Genomic DNA, 20931 nt, shown 5'->3' with positions numbered 1-20931 from the left:
ATGGTAAACAACCGTGGAATCGAAGCTAACCTAGAAAAGATAAAGGTCGTGCTCGAGATTGAAGCACCCAAAACTCTTAAGCAGCTTCAATGCCTCAATGGAAGGATTGCAGCCCAAAATATATTCGTCTCGAGGTCAACTGATAAATGTCTTCCTTTCTTCAAAGTCTTGAGAAAGAAGGGACCATTTGAGTGGACGACTGAGTACGAGCAAGCTCTGGATCAATTAAAAACCTATCTCTACTCTGCACCACTACTCACCAAGCCCCTGTCGGGAGACAAGCTCCACTTGTATCTAGCGGTGTCCGATAGTGCCGTCAGCTCGGCCCTAATTAAGCTGGAGGGAGTACGTCAAAGTCTAGTTTACTACACAAGTAAGGCCATGACTGAGGCCGAGACCAGGTATCCACAAATGGAAAAGCTGGCCCTCGCCTTGGTCACCTCGGCCCGAAAACTTAGGCCGTATTTCCAAGCACACCCTATTATGGTGCTTACTAATTTGCCCCTGAAGAACATCTTCCACAAGCTTGAAACATCAGGACGTTTGATGAAGTGGGCAATGGAGTGAGCGAGTACGATATCCAGTTCGGGCCCAGAACTACGTTAAAGGGGAAAGAAGTTGCAGACTTCATCGTAGAGCTCACTCCGCCATCTCTGCCCGCCGAGTCCGACCTCCCGTGGATGATCTACGTAGATGGATCTTCCAACGAGAAAGGGTGTGGAGCAGGAATCCTCTTGCTCGCACCAGATGACATGCGATTTGAGTATGTCCTGCGTTTCAACTTCCGGACTTCGAACAATGAGGCCGAGTATGGAGCGCTTCTGGCAGGACTCCGCGTTGCCAAAGGACTAGGGGCCACCCACATTAAGGTCTTCAGCGACTCCCAATTGGTCGTAAATCAAATCAATGAGGAATATCAAGCAAAAGACTCCCTGATGGAGAAGTGCTTAAGTAAAGTTAGATCGCACCTCGCCTAGTTTAAAACTTACGAAGTGAATCAAGTTCCGAGATCAGAGAATTCAAATGCAGATGCCCTGGCCAAATTGGCGTCGGCATACGAGACCGATCTAGCGAGATCGGTCCCGGTCGAAATCTTGGATAACCCATCAATTCTGAAGCCGGACATGATGGACGTTGACGCACCAATACCCACATGGATGGATCCAATTATGGAATTCATTAAAGGAAACCCACCGCAAGACTCAAAAGAACATAAGAAGATGGCGCGGAGAGCAGCTCGGTTCATACTCCGAGATAGAGCATTGTACCGACGAGGCTTCTCCCTGCCTCTCCTTAAGTGTGTAACTCCGGAAGAAGGGAATTACATTCTCAGAGAAATTCATGAGGGAGTGTGTGGTAATCATTCGGGAGCCAGGCCATTATCGGCCAAGGTAGTTCGGTAAGGGTATTATTGGCCCACCGTTGATCGAGATGCCAAGCAGTTCGTGAAGACTTGCTACAACTGCCAGCGCTTTGCGAACATTATTCATCAGCCTCCCGAACTGCTCACCCCCATCTCGGCCCCATGGCCATTCGCACAATGGGGAGTGGACATCATAGGTCATTTTCCCCTGGGCAAAGGACAAACCAAATTTTCCGTTGTCGCTGTGGATTACTTCACAAAGTAGGCCGAGGCCGAGGCGCTCACCCACATCACAGAGTCCAAGGTCACATCGTTCATATGGACAAACATCGTATGCCGCTTTGCAATACCAAACGTCATCGTGACAGACAATGGGAAGTAGTTTGATAATGCAAAGTTCAAGGACTTTTGCAGGAAGCTGAACATAAGCCATCTCAGTTCATCCCCTGCTCATCCAACAGCTAATGGACAAGTTGAAGCAATAAACAAGATCATTAAGCGTGGACTTAAGCTGAGATTGGATTCAAGGAAAGGTAGATGGGCCGAGGAGCTACCCGAAGTACTGTGGTTGTATCGAACTACCCTAAGAGAGTCAACCGGTAAAACTCCGCTCTCACTGACATTCGGCTCTGAAGCTGTTGTTCCAGTCGAGATCAGCATGCCAACAGACAGGATAGAGCAGTATGAACCAATAAGGAACAAGGAAGAGCTGTTCCTCAACCTTGACTTATTAGAAGAAAATAGGGAAATTACTCAGCTACGCTTGGCAGAGTATCAAAAAAGAATGGCCAAACATTACAACGCCCGAGTTCGACCCCGAAGTTTTTAAGTCGGACATTTGGTCTTAAGAAAGATTCAAAGTCATGTGGGCACCCTTTGTCATGGTCATGCTTGTCCAGGGCCTGTTGCCCGTGGCCGCATGCCCATAACAACCTCTTTCCACATACTTTCATGCCATGTATTTAGTTTTGCTTGTTATTTAGTTTTCCTTGTACTTTTGGTGGCGAGTGACTCCTCGCCACTTTGCATGTTCACGCCTGCCAAAGGCAAAATACTTTATAATCTACCTTAGGGGGGTACACCTAGTCATCCTCCCTACATTACGTTGTATTCTTGTCTTGCCGCTAATCTATTCACTTGTATTCAAGCTTACAACAACTTCCAAAATGCTTACAAACGTTTTCCAAAACCGTTTTCTCGAGAACGGGGGTAGAGGTTGCGACATATATCCTTTGTGCCACCGGCTATTCGTTTCCGCATTGGCTGACTTGCTAGAGGGTGAAAGCAAGTGCCGCACAATCGCTTCCTGAGTCCCGTTAAAGTGTGATTGTGACAGTTGGTATCAGAGCCTCCTCCTCGAGTTGGAAAACAGTAACCATGTCCGCGACAAAACAGTTGGGCAAGTCCCACGTCGACAGACTCGTCGAGATCCAAGAATAGCTGTTGTTCTTGAGGGAAATCCCTGACAACATTAGATATGTTGAATCTCGGCTGGATGAGATCTCCACCAAAGCTGACGGAATTGACGTCGTGAATGCCCGCATAGACGGGCTTGCTATACGTGAGTTAATGCTTCGGGTTGAGACCCTTGAAGACAAGGTTAAGCGTACTGATAACCTTGTGCGTGGTGAAAGCTCATCGAGCACAATCACCCATATGGAGGAGCGTGTCGAAGAAATAGACATCTCCTAGAAGACTATTGTGCAGATGGTCAGTGAGCTGACCGACGACTTCAAAGCCACCATCGACGAAATGAGGGCGGAGATTGCCGAATTAGGCATCAAAGTAAATCTCACCATGAGAGCGGTGGGAAATCAGGCCCCAGTTGGGGGACCGATTCAGTTCAACAAGGTGAAAGTTCCCGAACCCAAGCCCTTCTGTGGGGCGCGAGATGCTAAAGCGCTTGAGAACTTTATCTTCGACCTTGAGCAGTACTTCAAGGCGACAAGCACGGTGACAGAGGAATCGAAAGTCACACTAGCCACAATGCATCTTGCCGACGATGCGAAGTTGTGGTGGAGAGTGAGATATGTAGATGTACAAGAGGGCAAATGTACCATCGACACATGGGAAAAACTAAAGCAGGAACTCAGATCCCAATTTTTCCCGGATAATGTAGAGATCCTTGCTAGTCGTAAACTGCGTGAATTACAACACACAGGAAATATTCGAGACTATGTAAAGCAGTTTTCAGGGTTGATGTTGGACATCCACGATATGTCCGAGAAAGACAAGGTCTTCGCCTTCGTGAAGGGCTTGAAACCATGGGCCCGAGCCAAACTGTATGAACAGAAGGTACAAGATATCCCTACTGCTTACGCAACAGCCGAACGGCTGTTCGATCTTAGCAATGATACATCACAAAAGCAGAGGAAGACCCAAGCTTCTTCCAGTAGTGGGAACAGATCCGCTTGATCGGGGTCCTCTAAAAATGGGGGAGCTGACAGAAATGGAGGAGGAGACCGCAGACTCTTCCAGTAGAGAGGGGGAAATACATGGAGATGGTCGAACCCACCAAACAATAACAATCGAACAGGACCATCTTGCTTCATTTGTAAGGGACCGCACAGAGTATACGAGTGTCCGAATCGAGCTGCTCTCCGGGCCTTCAAGCCACACTGACGAACGACCGAGCGATCGAACCGGAAGGCCCCGAAACAGATACTCCTCCTGAAGACGCTGATGACAACCCCCATATTGGAGCACTCAAATTCTTATCGGCGCTTCAGAAGAAAGCCGAGGAAGTGAAGGAACCTCTGGAACGTGGTCTGATGTATGTGGAAGCATGGGTCAATCAGAAAGCCACAAAAAGCAGTATGGTAGATTCTGGCGCCACCCACAATTTCATGACAGAAATCGAGGCACGTCGGCTGAACTTGCGATGGGATAAAGACTCAGGAAAGATGAAAGCGGTCAACTCGGCCACCCTCCCCATCATGGGAGTTGCCAAAAGAGTCTCAGTAAAGCTAGGGACATGGAGTGGACAGGTCGACTTCGTGATAGTGCGGATGGACGACTTCGACATAGTATTGGGGATGGAATTTCTACTGGAACACACAGTCATCCCCATGCCCCTCGCTAAGTGCCTGGTTGTAACGGGTTCTGATCCCACAGTTGTTCAGACAAACATCAAACAACCAAGCGGAGTGAAGATGATATCAGAACTCCAGCTAAAGAAAGGTCTCGCTCGTGACGAGCCGACCTTCATGGCCATTCCTATTGTGGAAGGCAGAAATTCTGAAGAGCCAGTTCCCAGAGAAATCCAGCGAGTCTTGGAGGTGTATGCCGATGTAATGCCAGACAACCTGCCCAAAAATCTACCTCCAAGACGGGGGATAGACCATGAGATTGAATTATTATCGGGGGCAAAACCGCCCGCCAAGAACGTTTATCGGATGGCTCCTCCCGAGCTAGCTGAACTGAGGAAACAACTTGATGAATTACTGAATGCTGGATTCATCCACCCGGCTAAGGCTCCCTATGGGGCCCCAGTCCTTTTTCAGAAGAAGAAAGACGGAAGTCTCCGCCTATGCATCGACTACCGAGCATTGAACAAACTCGCAGTCCGCAACAAGTACCCTTTGCCCATCATCACAGACCTGTTCGATCAACTTCATGGGGCAAAGTACTTCTCAAAGCTGGATCTGCGATCTGGATACTATGAGGTGCGCATCGTAGAAAGAGATGAACTGAAGACGTCCTGCGTCACTCGGTATGGGGCCTTTGAATTTCTTGTCATGCCCTCCGGCCTTACGAATGCTCCCACCACCTTCTGTAACTTAATGAACCAAGTGTTTCACGAATATCTCGACAAATTCGTGGTGGTTTACCTAGATGATATAGTCGTCTACAGTCCAACCATGGAAGAACACCAGGTACATTTATAGCTTGTTTTCGAGAAGCTCAAACAGAACCAGTTATATGTTAAACGGGAAAAGTGTTCGTTTGCCCAAGAACGCATCAGTTTCTTGGGTCATGTCATAGAATGTGGTCGAATAGGCATGGAGGATAGAAAGGTCAAAGCCATTCAAGAATGGAAGATTCCGACGTCCATCACAAAACTACGTTCATTCCTCGGATTAGCCAATTACTATAGGCGATTCATGGAAGGATTCTCGAAACGGACCGGGCCCTTAACGGAATTACTGAAGAAGAACCAGAAGTGGAACTGGACCCCAGAATGTCAAGCCGCATTTGAGAGTTTGAAAAAGACGATGATGGAGGGGCCGGTGTTGGGAATTGCAGACGTCACACGACCGTTCGAAGTCGAGACTGATGCGTCAGACTTCGCCCTGGGAGGAGTGCTTCTCCAAGACGGTCACCCCATTGCATACCAGAGTCGGAAGTTGAATGATACTGAAAGGAGGTATGCCGCCTCCGAGAAAGAGATGTTAGCAGTAGTCCACTGCTTGAGGGCCTGGAGGCAATATCTCCTAGGGGCCAAGTTCGTTGTCAAGACCGACAACAGCTCAGTCTGTCACTTCTTCAACCAACCGAAGTTGTCGTCCAAGCAAGCTAGGTGGCAAAAGTACCTTGCCGAGTTCGATTTTCAGTTCGAACATAAGCCCGGTCGAGAAAATCAGGCGGCAGATGCCCTTAGTAGAAAGAGCGAACATGCGACCCTGTGCATGTTAGCTCACCTAAAAGCGAGCAAGCTCACTGCATCCATTCGTGAAGCCATCCGAGAGAACTTATGGAATGAGCAGCTGCCCAAGCGATAATTCAGTTGGCCAACGAAGGGAAGACTAGACAGTTTTGGGTGGAGAATGACCTCCTCTTCACCAAAGGTAACCGTTTGTATGTTCCCGTTCTGGGAACTTAAGGAAGCTCCTACTTGGAGAATGTCACGACACGATGTGGGCAGGCCATGATGGATGGCAGAGAACTTACGCCCTGTTAAAGAAAGGCTACTACTGGCCGAACTTGAGAGACGACGTGATGCAGTATACCAAAACGTGTCTCATCTGCCAACAAGACAAGGTCGAGCGAAACAAAATTGTAGGTTTACTGGAACCCCTGCCAATCCCATCACGACCGTGGGAGAGTGTGTCTCTCGACTTCATCACCCACCTACCTAAAGTCGGAGAGAGAGAAGCGATCCTCGTGATAGTTGACCGGTTCTCTAAGTATGCTACCTTTATTCCAACTCCAAAGATGTGTTCGGCCGAACTGACTGCACAGTTATTTTTCAGGAATGTTGTGAAACTATGGGGTGTTCTTGGTAGCATCGTGAGCGACAGAGACGGACGCTTCACCGGGACATTCTGGACAGAACTTTTCTGTCTATTGGGATCCAATCTCAACATCTCTTCGAGTTATCACCCACAGACAGACGGACAGACAGAACGCTTCAACAGTATGCTAGAAGAGTACCTCCGCCACTTTATTGATGCTCGGCAAAAGAACTGGATCCAGATGCTCGATGTAGCCCAATTCTGTTTCAATTGCCATAAAAGCACCACCACGGGAAGAACCCCTTTCGAAATCGTGTGCGGGCGGTAACCTGTGCTACCTTATGTTGTCGACCATCCTTATGTGGGCAAGAGCTCTCAAGCCTACAATTTCACCAAGGAATGGCGTCAATCCACCGAAGTGGCCCGAGCATACCTCGAGAAGGCGTCTAAACACATGAAAAAATGGGTAGACAAAAAGCGAAGACCATTAGAATTCCAGGCAGGAGATCAAGTCCTTGTGAAGCTGAGACCTGAACAACTTCGTTTCCGAGGTAACAAAGACCAACGCCTTGTGCGAAAATATGAAGGACCCGTCAACGTCCTTTCAAAGGTGGGCAAGACATCCTATAGGGTTAAACTACCCCCGTGGATGAAAGTCCATCCAGTAATCCATGTGACCAACTTGAAGTCTTACCACCCCGACACTGTCGACCCTACACGAAACGAAGTAACCCGTCCGGCAGTCACGTTGACAAACAAGGTTGACAAGGAAGTTGAGTTAATCCTCGCCGAAAGAACACGCCGAGTAATAAGACCACGAAGGGACGTACAGGAATTCCTAGTCAAGTGGAAAGGGCTCCCAGATGAAGAGATAAGTTGGGAGCGTACTGAAAACCTGAAGACAGCTGCAGCAACAATTGAAGAGTTCGAGCAGCGACAGCTGACGGGGACGTCAACCATTTAAGTGGGGGAGAATGTCATGGTCATGCTTGTCCAGGGCCTGTTGCCCGTGGCCGCATGCCCATAACAACCTCTTTCCACATACTTTCATGTCATGTATTTAGTTTTACTTGTTATTTAGTTTTCCTTGTACTTTTGGTGGCGAGTGACTCCTCGCCACTTTGCATGTTCACGCCTGCCAAAGACAAAATGCTTTATAATCTACCTTAGGGGGGTACACCTAGTCATCCTCCCTACATTGCGTTGTATTCTTCTCTTGCCGCTAATCTATACTCTTGCATTCAAGCTTACAACAACTTCCAAAATGCTTACAAACGTTTTCCAAAACCTTTTTTTCTAACCTCGTTTTCCAAAACCGTTTTCTCGAGAACGGGGGTGGAGGTTGCGACATATAGCCTTTGTGCCACCAGCTATTCGTTTCCGCATTGGCTGACTTGCTAGAGGGTGAAAGCAAATGTCGCACAATCGCTTCCTGAGTCCCGTTAAAGTGCGATTGTGACACCCTTGACCCAAGCTGGGAGGGACCGTTCGAGGTTAAGGGCATAGTCAGACCAGGAACGTGCATGTTGGCCGATCTGGTAGGAAACATACTTGCGCATCCATGGAACGCAGAACACTTAAAGCGCTATTACCCTTGAAATGTCAAAAAGTCCTAAAATGGACTTGTAAAAATTTTCAAGGGGAGGGAACTTTAATAAATGGGGGAGTTATTTAATTTCATGACTCCGAGTTTGATCAGAAATTAAATGGGGATCAAAGACTCCCATAAAAATTAAACCTGGCAAAGTAATTATCGACAAGGTAAAATTCATAAAATTCAAACCTCTAAGCCTACGGGTTCGAGGTGCGATGTCAAAATTACTTATGAACTTAAAAATTCAATCCTTTGAACATCTAAGTTAAAGGTGCGATGTGGAAAGTTCAATTGTTCAATGTTATCCCTTGGACTTCCGAGTTCGAGGAGAAATGCTAAATTCAATAAAGGAAACTCTCAAATTCAAACCTTAAGTAAAAGGTGCGATGTGACAAAGTTCCTTCCAAACTCAATCCTTTAAACTTATGAGTTAGAGGTGCGAGATGAAATTATTTATATGTGATCAATTCTACAAAAGTAAGTTCAAAAGCTAAAGGAAAAAGTAAGAGAATAATAGAACGCGATGAACGAGAGTTGGAGAAGTGAAAATTTCATTATAAAAAGACAGAGCCAAGGCTTGTGTACCTTGAAGCTCTGCCCAAAAACTTGTACAAAAAATACAAAGGTTCGAAGGCATTCCAGAAAAGGAAGAGAGAAGAAGCATCAACTACTCCCGAGGTGAGAGGACAACTCACCCTGAGAACCCAGAAGGTTAACCTCCTGGGATCCGCCCTGCTGCGAAGGGGACCTCCTCTTGAGTAGTGCCGACCTCGACCTGCTCCTTACTAGGAGCATCTTCTTCTTCCAGATCGGAGTAGTCAGAGTCTAGCTCTCTGACGTACTTCTCCACCAAAGATTCGGGCCTGGAGTGCTATTAGGCTCAGAGGCCCATTTTTCAGCATACTTCTTCTTCAGATCGCTGAAGTCAATCTGAAGATGAGGCATGTCGGCAGCAATGCCCTTCATCAAAAATTTGAAGCATGCGTCGCTGAAGTCCTTGGCAAACCCATCAAAGTCTAGGTGTTGCCTGAATGCTGCTTCCCTCTAGAGGGTTGTCAGCTCTTTCCCCTAGAATTCTAAGAATGATGTCATCCAGAATACTAAACCCCCTACGGAGGGGTCCAATATAGTGCTGAGGCATTTTCGAAGGGTATTCCAAACCCTGGCTCGAGGTGGAAGTGTCGCTATCTTCCCCATCATCAGAAAACCTAAAATTCTCTACCTCTTCCAGCTCGGACTCTAACCTACGAGCTAAATCCTCCCCAGAGTCACTTGGCTGAGGGGGCGAACTACTTATAGTCCGACCTGCGCTACCTAGACTATCACTACTCGAGGGGGAAGACATGAAAACCACCATATTCGAAATAAAGGTTAAAACGAGAATGGCTGACCTATAGAGGGTTCGAGATGATTTCAGATCGAACTCCAAAAATTCAGGAAGCGTAAGGTTGGACCTGAAGTCTCGGAACTATTTATAGCTAACGGGAAAAGTCTCTACGCCGTACACGTGTAATGAACGAGTGGCTGGGATCATCTCGAAATTCGTAACGTCGGAATACTCGAGTGCTCCGACAGCCTGGCAGATCGAAACATCTTCCACTTCCACAACGGTTATATTTATTCTACGAATCAGAAGTCGCCACGTGTCCTAACTTGAATCAGGTAACTTATCTGTCAGATCGAGATCGAACCTGACAGAGAAGGGGCCAATGTTTGGGGATAAAAATATCGTGGACACGTGGAAGACGCTTAGTGGTGCTTAGAAATAAAATAGCATTCCAGGTCCACCTCGAATCTGTCGAGGAGACCAGATTTGTCCGTAAAAAGGGCTAAGTTTAAAAAGTCGTGGTTCGACCTGGACGGGTTCGATCTGTTCAAACCCGACAGGTTCGACATGAAAAAAGACAAAGGTAACCGCCGGTCGTGAGTACTATCAGACCCACCACCTATAAATAGAGGGCCTCATTTCACACTCAGGTATCGAATCTCACCTCGAACTGAATATTGAGTCCGACTTATACTGACTTGATCGTTGGAGAGTTTGCCCTCTTGTGCAGGTACACTCCACGGTTCAGGCCGCGCCAAAGACCGGGTTCGAGCTGGGTTCGTAAACATCGTTGTACAATTCTCTACATAAACAAGTGGGTTGAACCATGCTATTATAATTTGCAGTAACATGATTGGATGCCCCACTGTCTACATACCAATTAGGATCTATAAGAGTTTCTGGGCTGGCCAAGAAAGGATTTGAGTTCTGAAAAGCAATAAAGGCATATTGCATAGGTTGGTTACGAGCTGCCTCATCCATAGACCCATTCAAATTCTTGTTCTGACTTTGTGCTTGGTTCCCATATCCTTTATCGAATCGATGATAGCAAGCTAGTGCTGAATGTCCAATTTTTCCACATACTTGACATATTGGACGGTTATTGTTGTTATATCGACCTCGGCCTCTATTTCTACCTTCACTCCCACGTGGACCATTGTGGATTGGAGCCTATTTTGACGATGATTTCCTCCATTTACATTCCTGTTGTTGTTGACCATATTCAGAGAGACAGGACACTGTATTTTTTTGAGAATTTTGAAACTCTAACCTCTTTTCAAATATCAACAACTCTGACTGTGCCTCTGACCACGTAATTCCCTTTCTCCCTTGGATCACAGCCACGACTGGGTTATACTCTTCATCAAGTCCTAATAAAACTTGTGAGATCAACGTTCGTGTGAGCACTGAACTCCCAGCTTGACCCAAGTTATCTGCATGAGATTTCATAATACGTAAATAGTCAGCCACCTTTAAGGAACTCTTTCGAGTTTGTTGAAACACTTGCCGAAGATAATCTTTTTCAGCTTGTGACTGTACTCCAAACAGCTCTTGCACAGCAGCCCACAGATCTTGAGCCTTGTCATGACCCATTAACTGAGTTGCAACCTCTGGGATCATAGAGTTATATAACCACCCTAAAAGAAGCTGGTCAACAGTCGCCCACCTTTCATATTTGGGATTCACCACGGCTGTAGCAGGAACCACAGAGCTTGACAAAGTTCCTTCAGTAGTGTTGGAGTCACCTGGAGTGGGCGTTGCTTCGATAAACTTGGGAGGACAAATCTCCTCACCATAAAGATAACCCTCAAGTTTATAACTCTTGAGGATGGGTAATGCTAGGTTCTTCCACAACAAATAGTTTCCTCGGTCTAATTTAATGGCTGTAACCTGGTTGAGTAGCTGGTTCAAAGATGGAGTGTTGAAGGTAGGGTTTGCCGAATTCATAGAAGAGGTATTAGAGGAGAAGACGTTGGTCATAATGCAGGTTCTGATACCAAGTAAAATTTGTTACACATTAGGAGGAGTAGGCTGCTATTTCATTAATTGAATAAACAGAGGTGAACAGTGTTTTGCTTTTATACGGCAGAGGTACCCTGACATTAGGGTTTTGCACAAAATAGGAAAAGATAAAGAATAAAGAATTAACAAATTTGTAACTAATTTATACACACGCTTCAATCCTATTGGTTGGCCAAAATACTTTTTCCATGTGTTGATACGTCATATCTTGTCTGGCGGGTGCAATTTGAATTTTCCTCTTCACATGGCAAATCTTCACGTGACAAATAGTGGGTTTGGTTAATTACCTTAACATCTTAATCATGTGCTAATTACCTAATTACCCCCTTAGCTTAGCTCGCCTCACGTTGGCAACAACAACTTTATGGTTATTACAATTATACCGATAAGTTTATAAAATTGGTACACTTTAATTAACTATAATTCAACAAATACATTCAGAACTAATTAATGTTAGAAAAATATACATTAACTATCTCCGTATTATTATTATTATTAAAAAAAAAAAGGAGAAAACCTACCTCCATATTAAGTTAATATATACATTTTGAAAAATATACTTAAAAAAAATACTTCTGTATTACAGAGTTGGTCAACAACACGCAACTCTAATTTAATTTGTCTTAAATTTAAAAAGTTAAATAAAAGAAAAAAGATTAAGGCTATGAAGAAGGTTTATTTCTGATTTGTCCTCTAAATTTTTAGAATTTAAAAATTATATAGATAAATATATCAATTGTAGAGATTAGGAATCAGAAGAGGATAATAGATGTCCAATGTATCCACTAAATATGCTCGAATTAATATTATAACATTGTTAATATTTAAATTAAATTGTAATAATTTTATAAATTTATCGATTAGTATAATTGTAACAATCTTATAGTTATTTTTGATGTCAACTTAAGCTTAACTCAGCTGTAATTAACATCTTTCTTAGAGAAGTCATGAGTTCAAATCCTTCATCTAAGTTAGACCACATAGCCGTTAGCTTAGAAGTTACGATTTAGAGTTTAACTAGAACACCTCTTATATTTCAACGATTTTTTGAAGTTACAGTTGAGTGATGGGGTTTAAATTATTTATTGTAATGATTTCATAAATTTAAGAATGTAGGGGCGTAAATAGAAACTTAGAGTGGGGTTGTAACTAACTTTACAATTGGTTGGCGAGATCCAACCATTCACATTTGAGATGGTACGCATTTTTCTTATGTTTCCTTTTTAATTTTGATATTGTAAGTGTGGAAACTCTATGAAGGTTTGACTTCCCTTACCTAATTAATATCATTAAATTATTTTTTAATTAATGTTAATTAGAAATGCATTTAGGTCTCGTTTACTTATAAGAAACGCATCTAAAATAATGAAATATAATTCGTTGTTAAAGAAAACTTTTGCCCATGACAGTGGTGTGACTTTTAAATGACAATACTATGCTGGTTAAATATCCGAATTCTGTTTGTCGTTTTTAGATTCACTAAATCCACGATTCAATGAATATGTATGTTGCATTTTTTTTTCTTTTTGAAAATTGTTTCCAAATCCAAATAGTGATTCTTCGATTTTGAATTTGAAACTTTAAAATGCAGAACTACGTAACAAAAATATATAAAAACTTTGGTAAATATATTATTTAAGGTTACAAACTCATTTCATTTTTTTAAATTAAAACATGTAAAATATAATATTATATATAAATTATATAATATTGTTAAAGATAATACTACAAAATTCATAACAAAATGTTAATTATTAATTAACTAATGATTTTAGATTGAATTAAATATTTAGTTGGTAACTATATAGATACACATTGAACCATTTTTTAAATTGATATTCAATTTCCAAATAAGTGTTGGAATGTGATAACCTTGATTTCAAGGATAAAATGGTATCTAGCTCATGTGATTTCGAGGCTTAGTTATGTAAATAGTGTCTATATTGTGCCTAGTTAAAGTTATGAATATTAATTTAGCACACATTTCATTCCTGCGTAACTTAAAAAAAATAGTAGCTTTTGTTGCATTTTCGAAGTAAATACTCTATTTTTCAACAGAAACATGGCTGATTCTGGATTTGTAAAGAGTGCAAACAAAAGTTAGGAAAAAGTGGTGATTCATGATATGAGACATTTTGGATGAAGTCAAAAGTAGAGTAGGATTATGTCCAAAACGGACAATATCAGTGGTTGAATAAGTCAAACCCTTTGTAATCTACCTGTCAAATCCCTAAAAAATCCCAACTATCTAACCATTCATGGAAGCCCTATAAATATAGCATGGGTTGGGAGCTTCCATTATTTCCTTTTACTTTAACTTTAGAATGTACGAGTGAGTGTTGTGAACTTCTTTGAGAGATTGAGATTTGTGTGAACTTTGAACTTTGCGAGTTCTTACTCCCCTCAGTTCGAAAAAGAAATGGTTAGGCTAGATTTTGTCGAATTCTTATATTTCTCCCTTGAGATGTATTAATTCCAACTTGTTATTTGTGTACTTACGTCTCGTGAAACTTTTCTTGCTTTTAGAATTCTGTTTCTTCATCTTTTATTGGTTTATTTCTTTTAAATATGAATTAAATTATCATTTTAGCCTTTCTGTGTATGCCTTAACCAATTTAGAAAAACAACTACATAACTATCGAGGAAGTAGAGCGTCAGCGTTACATTGTTTAACTTAACTGATTGCACTCTTAAATTGATTCTTGGATATGGCCACTTAAGTAATGAAACTAGTTTTAGCCCAATACTCAAATTGTTGGGGAAAAACGGATTTTGTTTAGTTAAAATGAGAAGTAGAATTAGAAAGGGTAAAATGGATTTTGTTTAGTTAATATGAGAAGTAGCGTTAGAAATAAAGTACTAAAACAAGACCTTAAACATAAGACCTCTTACTCATTAAACAAAGGTTGGTTGATTATTTTACTTAGGATTCCAATTGTTCATTGCATTGGTTGATTATTTTACTTAGGATTCCAATTGTTCATACACATATGCAATGGTTAGCCTAATCTTCTAAACAACTAAAAGTAGTTTGGAATACGAGTTGAACTAGGTTTGCATGATGCGGCGTAAGAATGTCAAGCACTTGCTCTGGTTGAATTTGAATTTTTTAAGGCTAGGTAGTAGCAAAATGGTTGCTCTTTTGCACTGGAGTGTCCATATTTTCTTGATCCTACTGTGTTTCTTGAAGTGATGTACCCTTCATATGGCAGTAAAAACATTCAACCTCACCGCTCCCACTCCTCTAGTTATATCCCTGTTGTTTCCCACATCTCATCTTCCCTTTGCATTTACTCTATGCTATCAATGTTGACTCTTAAATGGTTCTCACCATTAGGAGTGGATGCAAAATTCTTCCACTTCCTTTCTTGCGAATCTTCTCAGTAATTGGAGTGTCACAGATATCTGAAAATTTCAGACTCTTGTCTCCCAACGAATTCGACACTGTCGTCTTCATCGTTTTCCAACTATCCGACAAAGAAGACAACAACTTTATGGCCTTCATCTCCTCTGAAAAAGTGATCTCCATCGACTCCAACTAGTTCATCAGTTGAGTGACCTCATTGATGTGGGAGTTCATTGATGTGTCTTCCTCTATGTGAATGTTAAAATATCTCGTGATTAGATAACCTTGCTATTGGTAGAAGGTTTTTCATATCTGTTGTCAGCGCCTTCATCAATCCCATTGCTATTTTCTGATTCGCCACGAGACTTGTCACATTCATTGACAAGCACAACCTGATGATCGTTACGGCCTGTTCATCCATCAACGCCAATTCCTTGTCTATCATCCCAGCCTATCGTTCCTTCAAGGTTTTGTGTATCTTCTTGTATGTAAGAAGATTTGTCACTTGCATTTTCCAAAACCTAAAATTTTCCCCATCAAATCTCAAAACCCCCTCGAAGTAATGATGTGACTTTTCACTTAATCTCATGATGCTGCAACGTTACAGCTCTAATACCACTTGGGAAAATTTACTTACCGATAATATTTTCCCCTTCCACATTTCGTCAGTGAAAAACACAATCGTCAGTGACAATGGATTCTACTATGATATTAGGATAAATACAATGAGTCTCATAAATGCTTAAAGTTCTCCCTAGATGCCACAACAATGACCACCTAGCTAAGCACTACGACAATAGCTATTAGGAGTACATAATGAAAAACCTCACTAACACGGGTTGTGGAGAATGCTCTACAAGCCCACATTCTTATTTTTCTTCTCCGCCAAATAACACCATTACGGCCACTCACATATGTGTGCAACCACACAATGCCACAAAAACACTTCACAGCCAAGTATCAAATTGAGGTGAGCCGCTAGTAACAAAAAAAAAATTATTATAAAACAAAACCTAAAGACAAAAGAGGTAAATTGGACTTTAATGTGTATTTAGGCCCATTTCATTCTTTTTATTTAGTATTTGTTTGGGCTCCACTCGTTTTCCCAACTTCAGGTATTGGTAGAGGTAAGCGGTGAAACCGAACATGGCACTTACGTTGTACATACGTTGGACTTGCCCAAAAAATGCGCATCAACAAATCTAGTGGTTGGTTTTGGATGTTTTAATTTGCATTTTGAATTGGGCAGAGATATCTTTAATTTTAAGGACAATTGTAGTAATGACTAAAATTAATATCGCATCTTAAAAAATGTCCAAACCTATACAATATCGTAATAATTGCTAATTAATTTTTTCCATTAAATTCTAAAATATTTTGTAGACAAATAGAGCCTTGTAACCAATTAAGTATATACGCATAATTTTAGAGATTTAGGATTTTTAACTAATAGCAAAAACAACGAGTCTTCGTTTTATGGAATCAATTATATCTAATCAAATGAATGAAATTTAAATAATTAACTTAAATCTAATTTAAAATTAATAAGCAATTGAGAGTTGAGAAAAAAATATTAAAAATGTGTTGGGGTAGATTTTGAAATTTACCCCTCTAAAATTCCAAAATAAGGGAATAAATAAGATTATTACTAGGTAAATGATAAAATTTTTTACTTGAGTTAGAGAAGTTAGGGTTTTAGGAGTCTCTACCTTTTGGTCTCACCCAACTTCATGCGCCCCACAGCCATCGTCTTTCTCACGAATCAGATCTGCAAGCCACCATCCCGCCACTCACCTTCAAGGCTACCACCCCGTTTAAAAAGATATTTTCGGTTTTCCTATATTTTAGGGTATTTAAAAAAATACAAGTGTGGGACCGACATGTGTCTTTTGTTTATAACTCGATCTGAGAAGTATATATCTACAACTGCAACAACTTACTATATTACTAGTATAACAGGACTTTCAAAGGAATCGTGCAAAATCAACTTAGAAAGTGAAAAAGATGCATAAGAAAAATAACTCATGGGGAGGAACAATAACGCAGGGTTTGAACACAAAACCTCCCGCTCTAATACCATCTAAAGAATGAACAAACCACCACTCAACCCAAAAGTTTAAGCTAATGGATTGGGTAAATTTAATTCATTTATTGGATATCTAATAAATAGTGACTCAAACCAAATATATTATTAAGATTTTAATTTTATTTTGATTGGTGTCGGACTTGATATCTCAAAATATTATATTTGAGTCAATCTATTTATGGTAGTTGGTTCTTGTTGTGAAAGCATCCTATTACCTTTGCAAAAAGGAAAAAGGAAAAAATAATAATATTCTTATTGCATTTAAAATAAATCTTAGGTCAATGGTTCCAGACTTAATTACTGAAATTAATACATGTAACTTACAGAGGGTATTTATATAATATTTATATTTTGAATGAGCAAGAAAAATATAAAGAAAAATTTACTTAGCAAAGTAACAAAAAAATTAAAAAAAAAATAAGAGTATTATTATAATCAAAGAAACAAAGCGTCTTAGTTATAATACACTTTCATTATAATTATATAAAAATAATAATAATACACTTTCATTGTATGAGAGAGAGATTATTATAAATTATTCGGTGATGTATAATAAAAGAATAAAGAACTGTTAGATTTTGGCCAACTTTTCATCCCATCAGTCCATCTCATCCAAACTCCTGATGACAATATTCGAAGCCTTTGTGACAACTTCTGATAAGGTCCTAAGAAAAACCAATGAAATAAATTTAGAGGAAAAAGAAACTTTGCCATAAGTATATAAAAAAAAAAAAAAAAACAAACAAACAAACTCTACGATTTTATTTTTTTTAGTTTAACAGTCTGTAGAGATAGAATTCGAACATCTAACTTTTTAATCAACTATGTTAATCAGTCGAGTTATGTCTCGACTGGCAAAAAAACCTACTAATTCATTCTTTGATAGAAGAAGAGTTCTTTTTATCAATATCTTTTATTATTTTAGTGGAGTTTGTATTATTGTTAAATTATATCTTTTAAACTTTTAAAATTTTGTTTTTGTATGTGGTGTATTAAATTTTTAAATCAAATCCTTGGGGTCACTAGCATATTTTTGGTGGGATTTATTAATAATGTTTTACTCATGAATTGATGGGGGGTATAGTTCTAGAAAATAACACTGATTAATTATACATAGAAAATTAACTACGTTTTAATATTGGAAAATCTTAATATATAATAAGCTGCTAGCTTTTTTCCATGGTAAAGATTTGATTAGAAACTTTTAATACATATATAGAAAATAGTATTAATTATTTTTAAAAGTTAAAAGTGTAACTGATCAAAAAAATGACATGAATATTATGAATAAAAATAGATATTTAGGCTCTATTTCTTTTTTCTTTTTTTTTTTTTTCATTTCCTTACTCTTTTGAGGAATCAAATTTGAGTCCCACAAATTGTTTAGCTTCTTCGAGAGCCCAATTGAATCGCCTTAGCTCGTCTGATGCATATTCGTTTGTATCCTCTATGCGAAGTTGAGATGGCTTGACATCACAAAAGATAGGAATTACCTGTTTAAGAATAATCAAAAAGAAAATTTAAATCAAATATTTATTATAATCTCATTAATTTTTTTGTTTGTTTTCTCTTGGTTACTAGTCTAATATAAGTATTTGATAACTCTTGTTGTTTCTTATTTTTCACTTTTAATAACGGGTTACAAACTTGTATATAATTTTTTTGAAAACAACCAAATCAAATTTTTTGTTTCTTTGTTTTTCATGTCTATTTTTTTTGGTCCAAAAATATATTAAGAAAAACATCATTTTACTATTATTCTTGACTTGTAAAATCTATGATAAATATCAAAAAATAAAAATAACATAAAAATGTAAATTATTTTAATTATAAAACTTTTACTTTTTTAATTTATAATTTTAAGAAACAATAAATAGTTACTAAACAAGTTTTTGTTTCTTTTTTTTTATGAAAAAGAATAAATAAGAAACAAAAAATAGTTACCAAACATAATTTTATTTTTATTTATTAAAAAAGTGAAAAATAAATGGAAAAAAGAACAAGAAGTTACCAACAGCCTTATAAAGATTTCTATTGACAAATATTTTTTTTTTTTTTCATTTTTCATCTTATAACAATTACAAGTGTTAGAATAATCTTAAAATTCAATGAGATAATTATAAATTAAATTACAATACTTTGAAGATAAATTTTCTATTATTAAAGTTTGTAAAGTCTGGAAATATTATTCTTTTTTTTCCAAAGCTGCAAATACTATTCTATTAAAACAAATCTGGTATACATTATTTATTTATATTGTATCATGTGTTTCTAGGAAAACCTTAGGTTCATTTAATGACGTTTTTTTTTTCCTCAAAAGTCTTATATAATACTAACATTTTTCTTTGATTTATAATCTACTTTCAAAAGTGTTATTGAAATTCTAGGAAATTAAAAAATAGTTTTCAAAATTGGACTAAGACTTGAAAAGTATTTTTAATAAAAATAATAAAAACCCTAATCACTAATAAATGGATGGTAAAAACCCATAATCTACGGTATGATCGGTAGATTTCTCAGTCCACAATGATGTCTATAACTATTTTCAAAATAAAGGTTTAAGATTTGCAAATTTTGAGAACTCAAAAAAAAATTTGTAGCTTTTTTTAATCTATTTTCTTAAATATTTAAAAATTTGCTAAAGTTTAACAATATTTTTTTAAAAATAAAATACGTAGGAAAAGGATAGGTATAAATATCTTCTATAAAAAAAATGATAGGTATAAAATAGGTGACATATGTGCCTTCCTTACGGGGTCATTCACATAAATACCCTCTTATTTATAAAGTAATATTGTAAAACAAAGAAAATAAAATAATTAACAAATATTTAATTTTCAAAATTTCTGAATTAAATCATTATTAAATGCCCTAAGACCCCTAATTAAAAAAAAAGAAATTTAAGTGAGTTGATTAAGATATTAATTTCTTCGATATTTCCATCAACATCTTGTAAAAGAACAACAAAATATAAAAATAATCATCGAAATATTACCAATATAGACATAATATTAATATTAATAATCTTTAATTTATTTAAAAATAATAAATATTTTTTATGAATTTTTTAGAAAAATTTCATTCACAGATCGATATTTTCATAAATTTGATATAAACATTTAAAACTTTTCAGAAAATGAGGACGTGCGATTATGTGAATAAGCAAAAAGAAAAGGAATTCCAATAAAATCCATAGCCACACCTTCTTCTTAGACTCCATGATCATAGCCAACTCATGTAGGCAAAAGTAAGACTCGCAATAACGAGGCGAAAACACAGCCACACCAACTTTACACTGCCAAATCGCCCCATGAATTTCATCAAACAACTTCTCTCCAGGCTTCAGGTTCCTACCCATTAGGAAAAAAAAATAATTATAGACTAAAATAAAACATAAACTTTAAAAGTTTAGAGACTAAAATAGAATATAACGTAATGATCTGCCTGTAATCGAGGAAGGGGCGGAGGTTGAAGCGGAGAAGCCTGTCGTAGAGCAGGGCGGCGAGAGTCTTCTTCGTGTCGACGCCTCTGTGGTTAATGAATACATCGCATGGCTTTATGATCCTTTGGTCTGCGAGCGACATCTTACCCAGCTGAGCTAGAAACTGGCTTGGCGTTATCTTCTGCACAGCGCCCCCCACACGATTCATCGGTTTCGGTTTCGGTTTCGGTTTCGGTTTTGAATTTGGTGGAGAAGATTTGAGAATGGGTTTATATAAAATTGGGGGCTGAATAAGACACAACAGAAATGAGAATTAAAGTGGTTTGAGAAGACGACGTTTGAAAATCAAACCGAGTATACTGGGGTTGAATTGACAGGAATTCTTTTATTTTATTTTTTAAAGCGGCGAAGAAAGTAAAATGAACCTTTGACCACGTAGCGGGGCAATGTTTATAATGTGGGCTTCAAAATATATATTTATTTGAACCTACTTCGTATCAAGACTCTTTCCCTGGGAAAATTCCTGCAACCGAGGCTGTGATTCAATTACAAATTAACATTATATATTTTCCTTATC

The 20931-nt window shown here is 39.0% G+C and overlaps 2 protein-coding genes across 2 annotated transcripts; one reads left to right on the top strand and one right to left on the bottom strand.

Moving 5' to 3' along the window:
• LOC148208481 (uncharacterized) lies at window positions 1-977 on the top strand. Its single transcript, XM_088118763.1, has 2 exons — window positions 1-401; window positions 539-977. Exons 1-2 carry the CDS (start codon window positions 1-3, stop codon window positions 975-977), a joined length of 840 nt encoding a protein of 279 aa, XP_087974889.1.
• Window positions 978-17370: 16393 nt separating this feature from the next.
• LOC111012886 (putative 2' cyclic ADP-D-ribose synthase BdTIR) lies at window positions 17371-20931 on the bottom strand. The gene is made up of 4 exons (XM_022287185.2): window positions 20357-20931; window positions 20115-20262; window positions 18260-18405; window positions 17371-17577 (listed from the first exon to the last, which is right to left on the bottom strand). Exons 1-4 carry the CDS (start codon window positions 20560-20562, stop codon window positions 17511-17513), a joined length of 567 nt encoding a protein of 188 aa, XP_022142877.1. The 5' UTR covers window positions 20563-20931; the 3' UTR covers window positions 17371-17510.

This window comes from Momordica charantia (genome assembly GCF_013281855.1).
Source record: "Momordica charantia cultivar OHB3-1 chromosome 10 unlocalized genomic scaffold, Mcharantia_2.0 BLBB01000010.1, whole genome shotgun sequence".
Lineage (NCBI taxonomy): Eukaryota > Viridiplantae > Streptophyta > Magnoliopsida > Cucurbitales > Cucurbitaceae > Momordica > Momordica charantia.
Note: the sequence above shows the minus strand (reverse complement) of the source record. Positions and strands in the feature narration are given on the sequence as shown.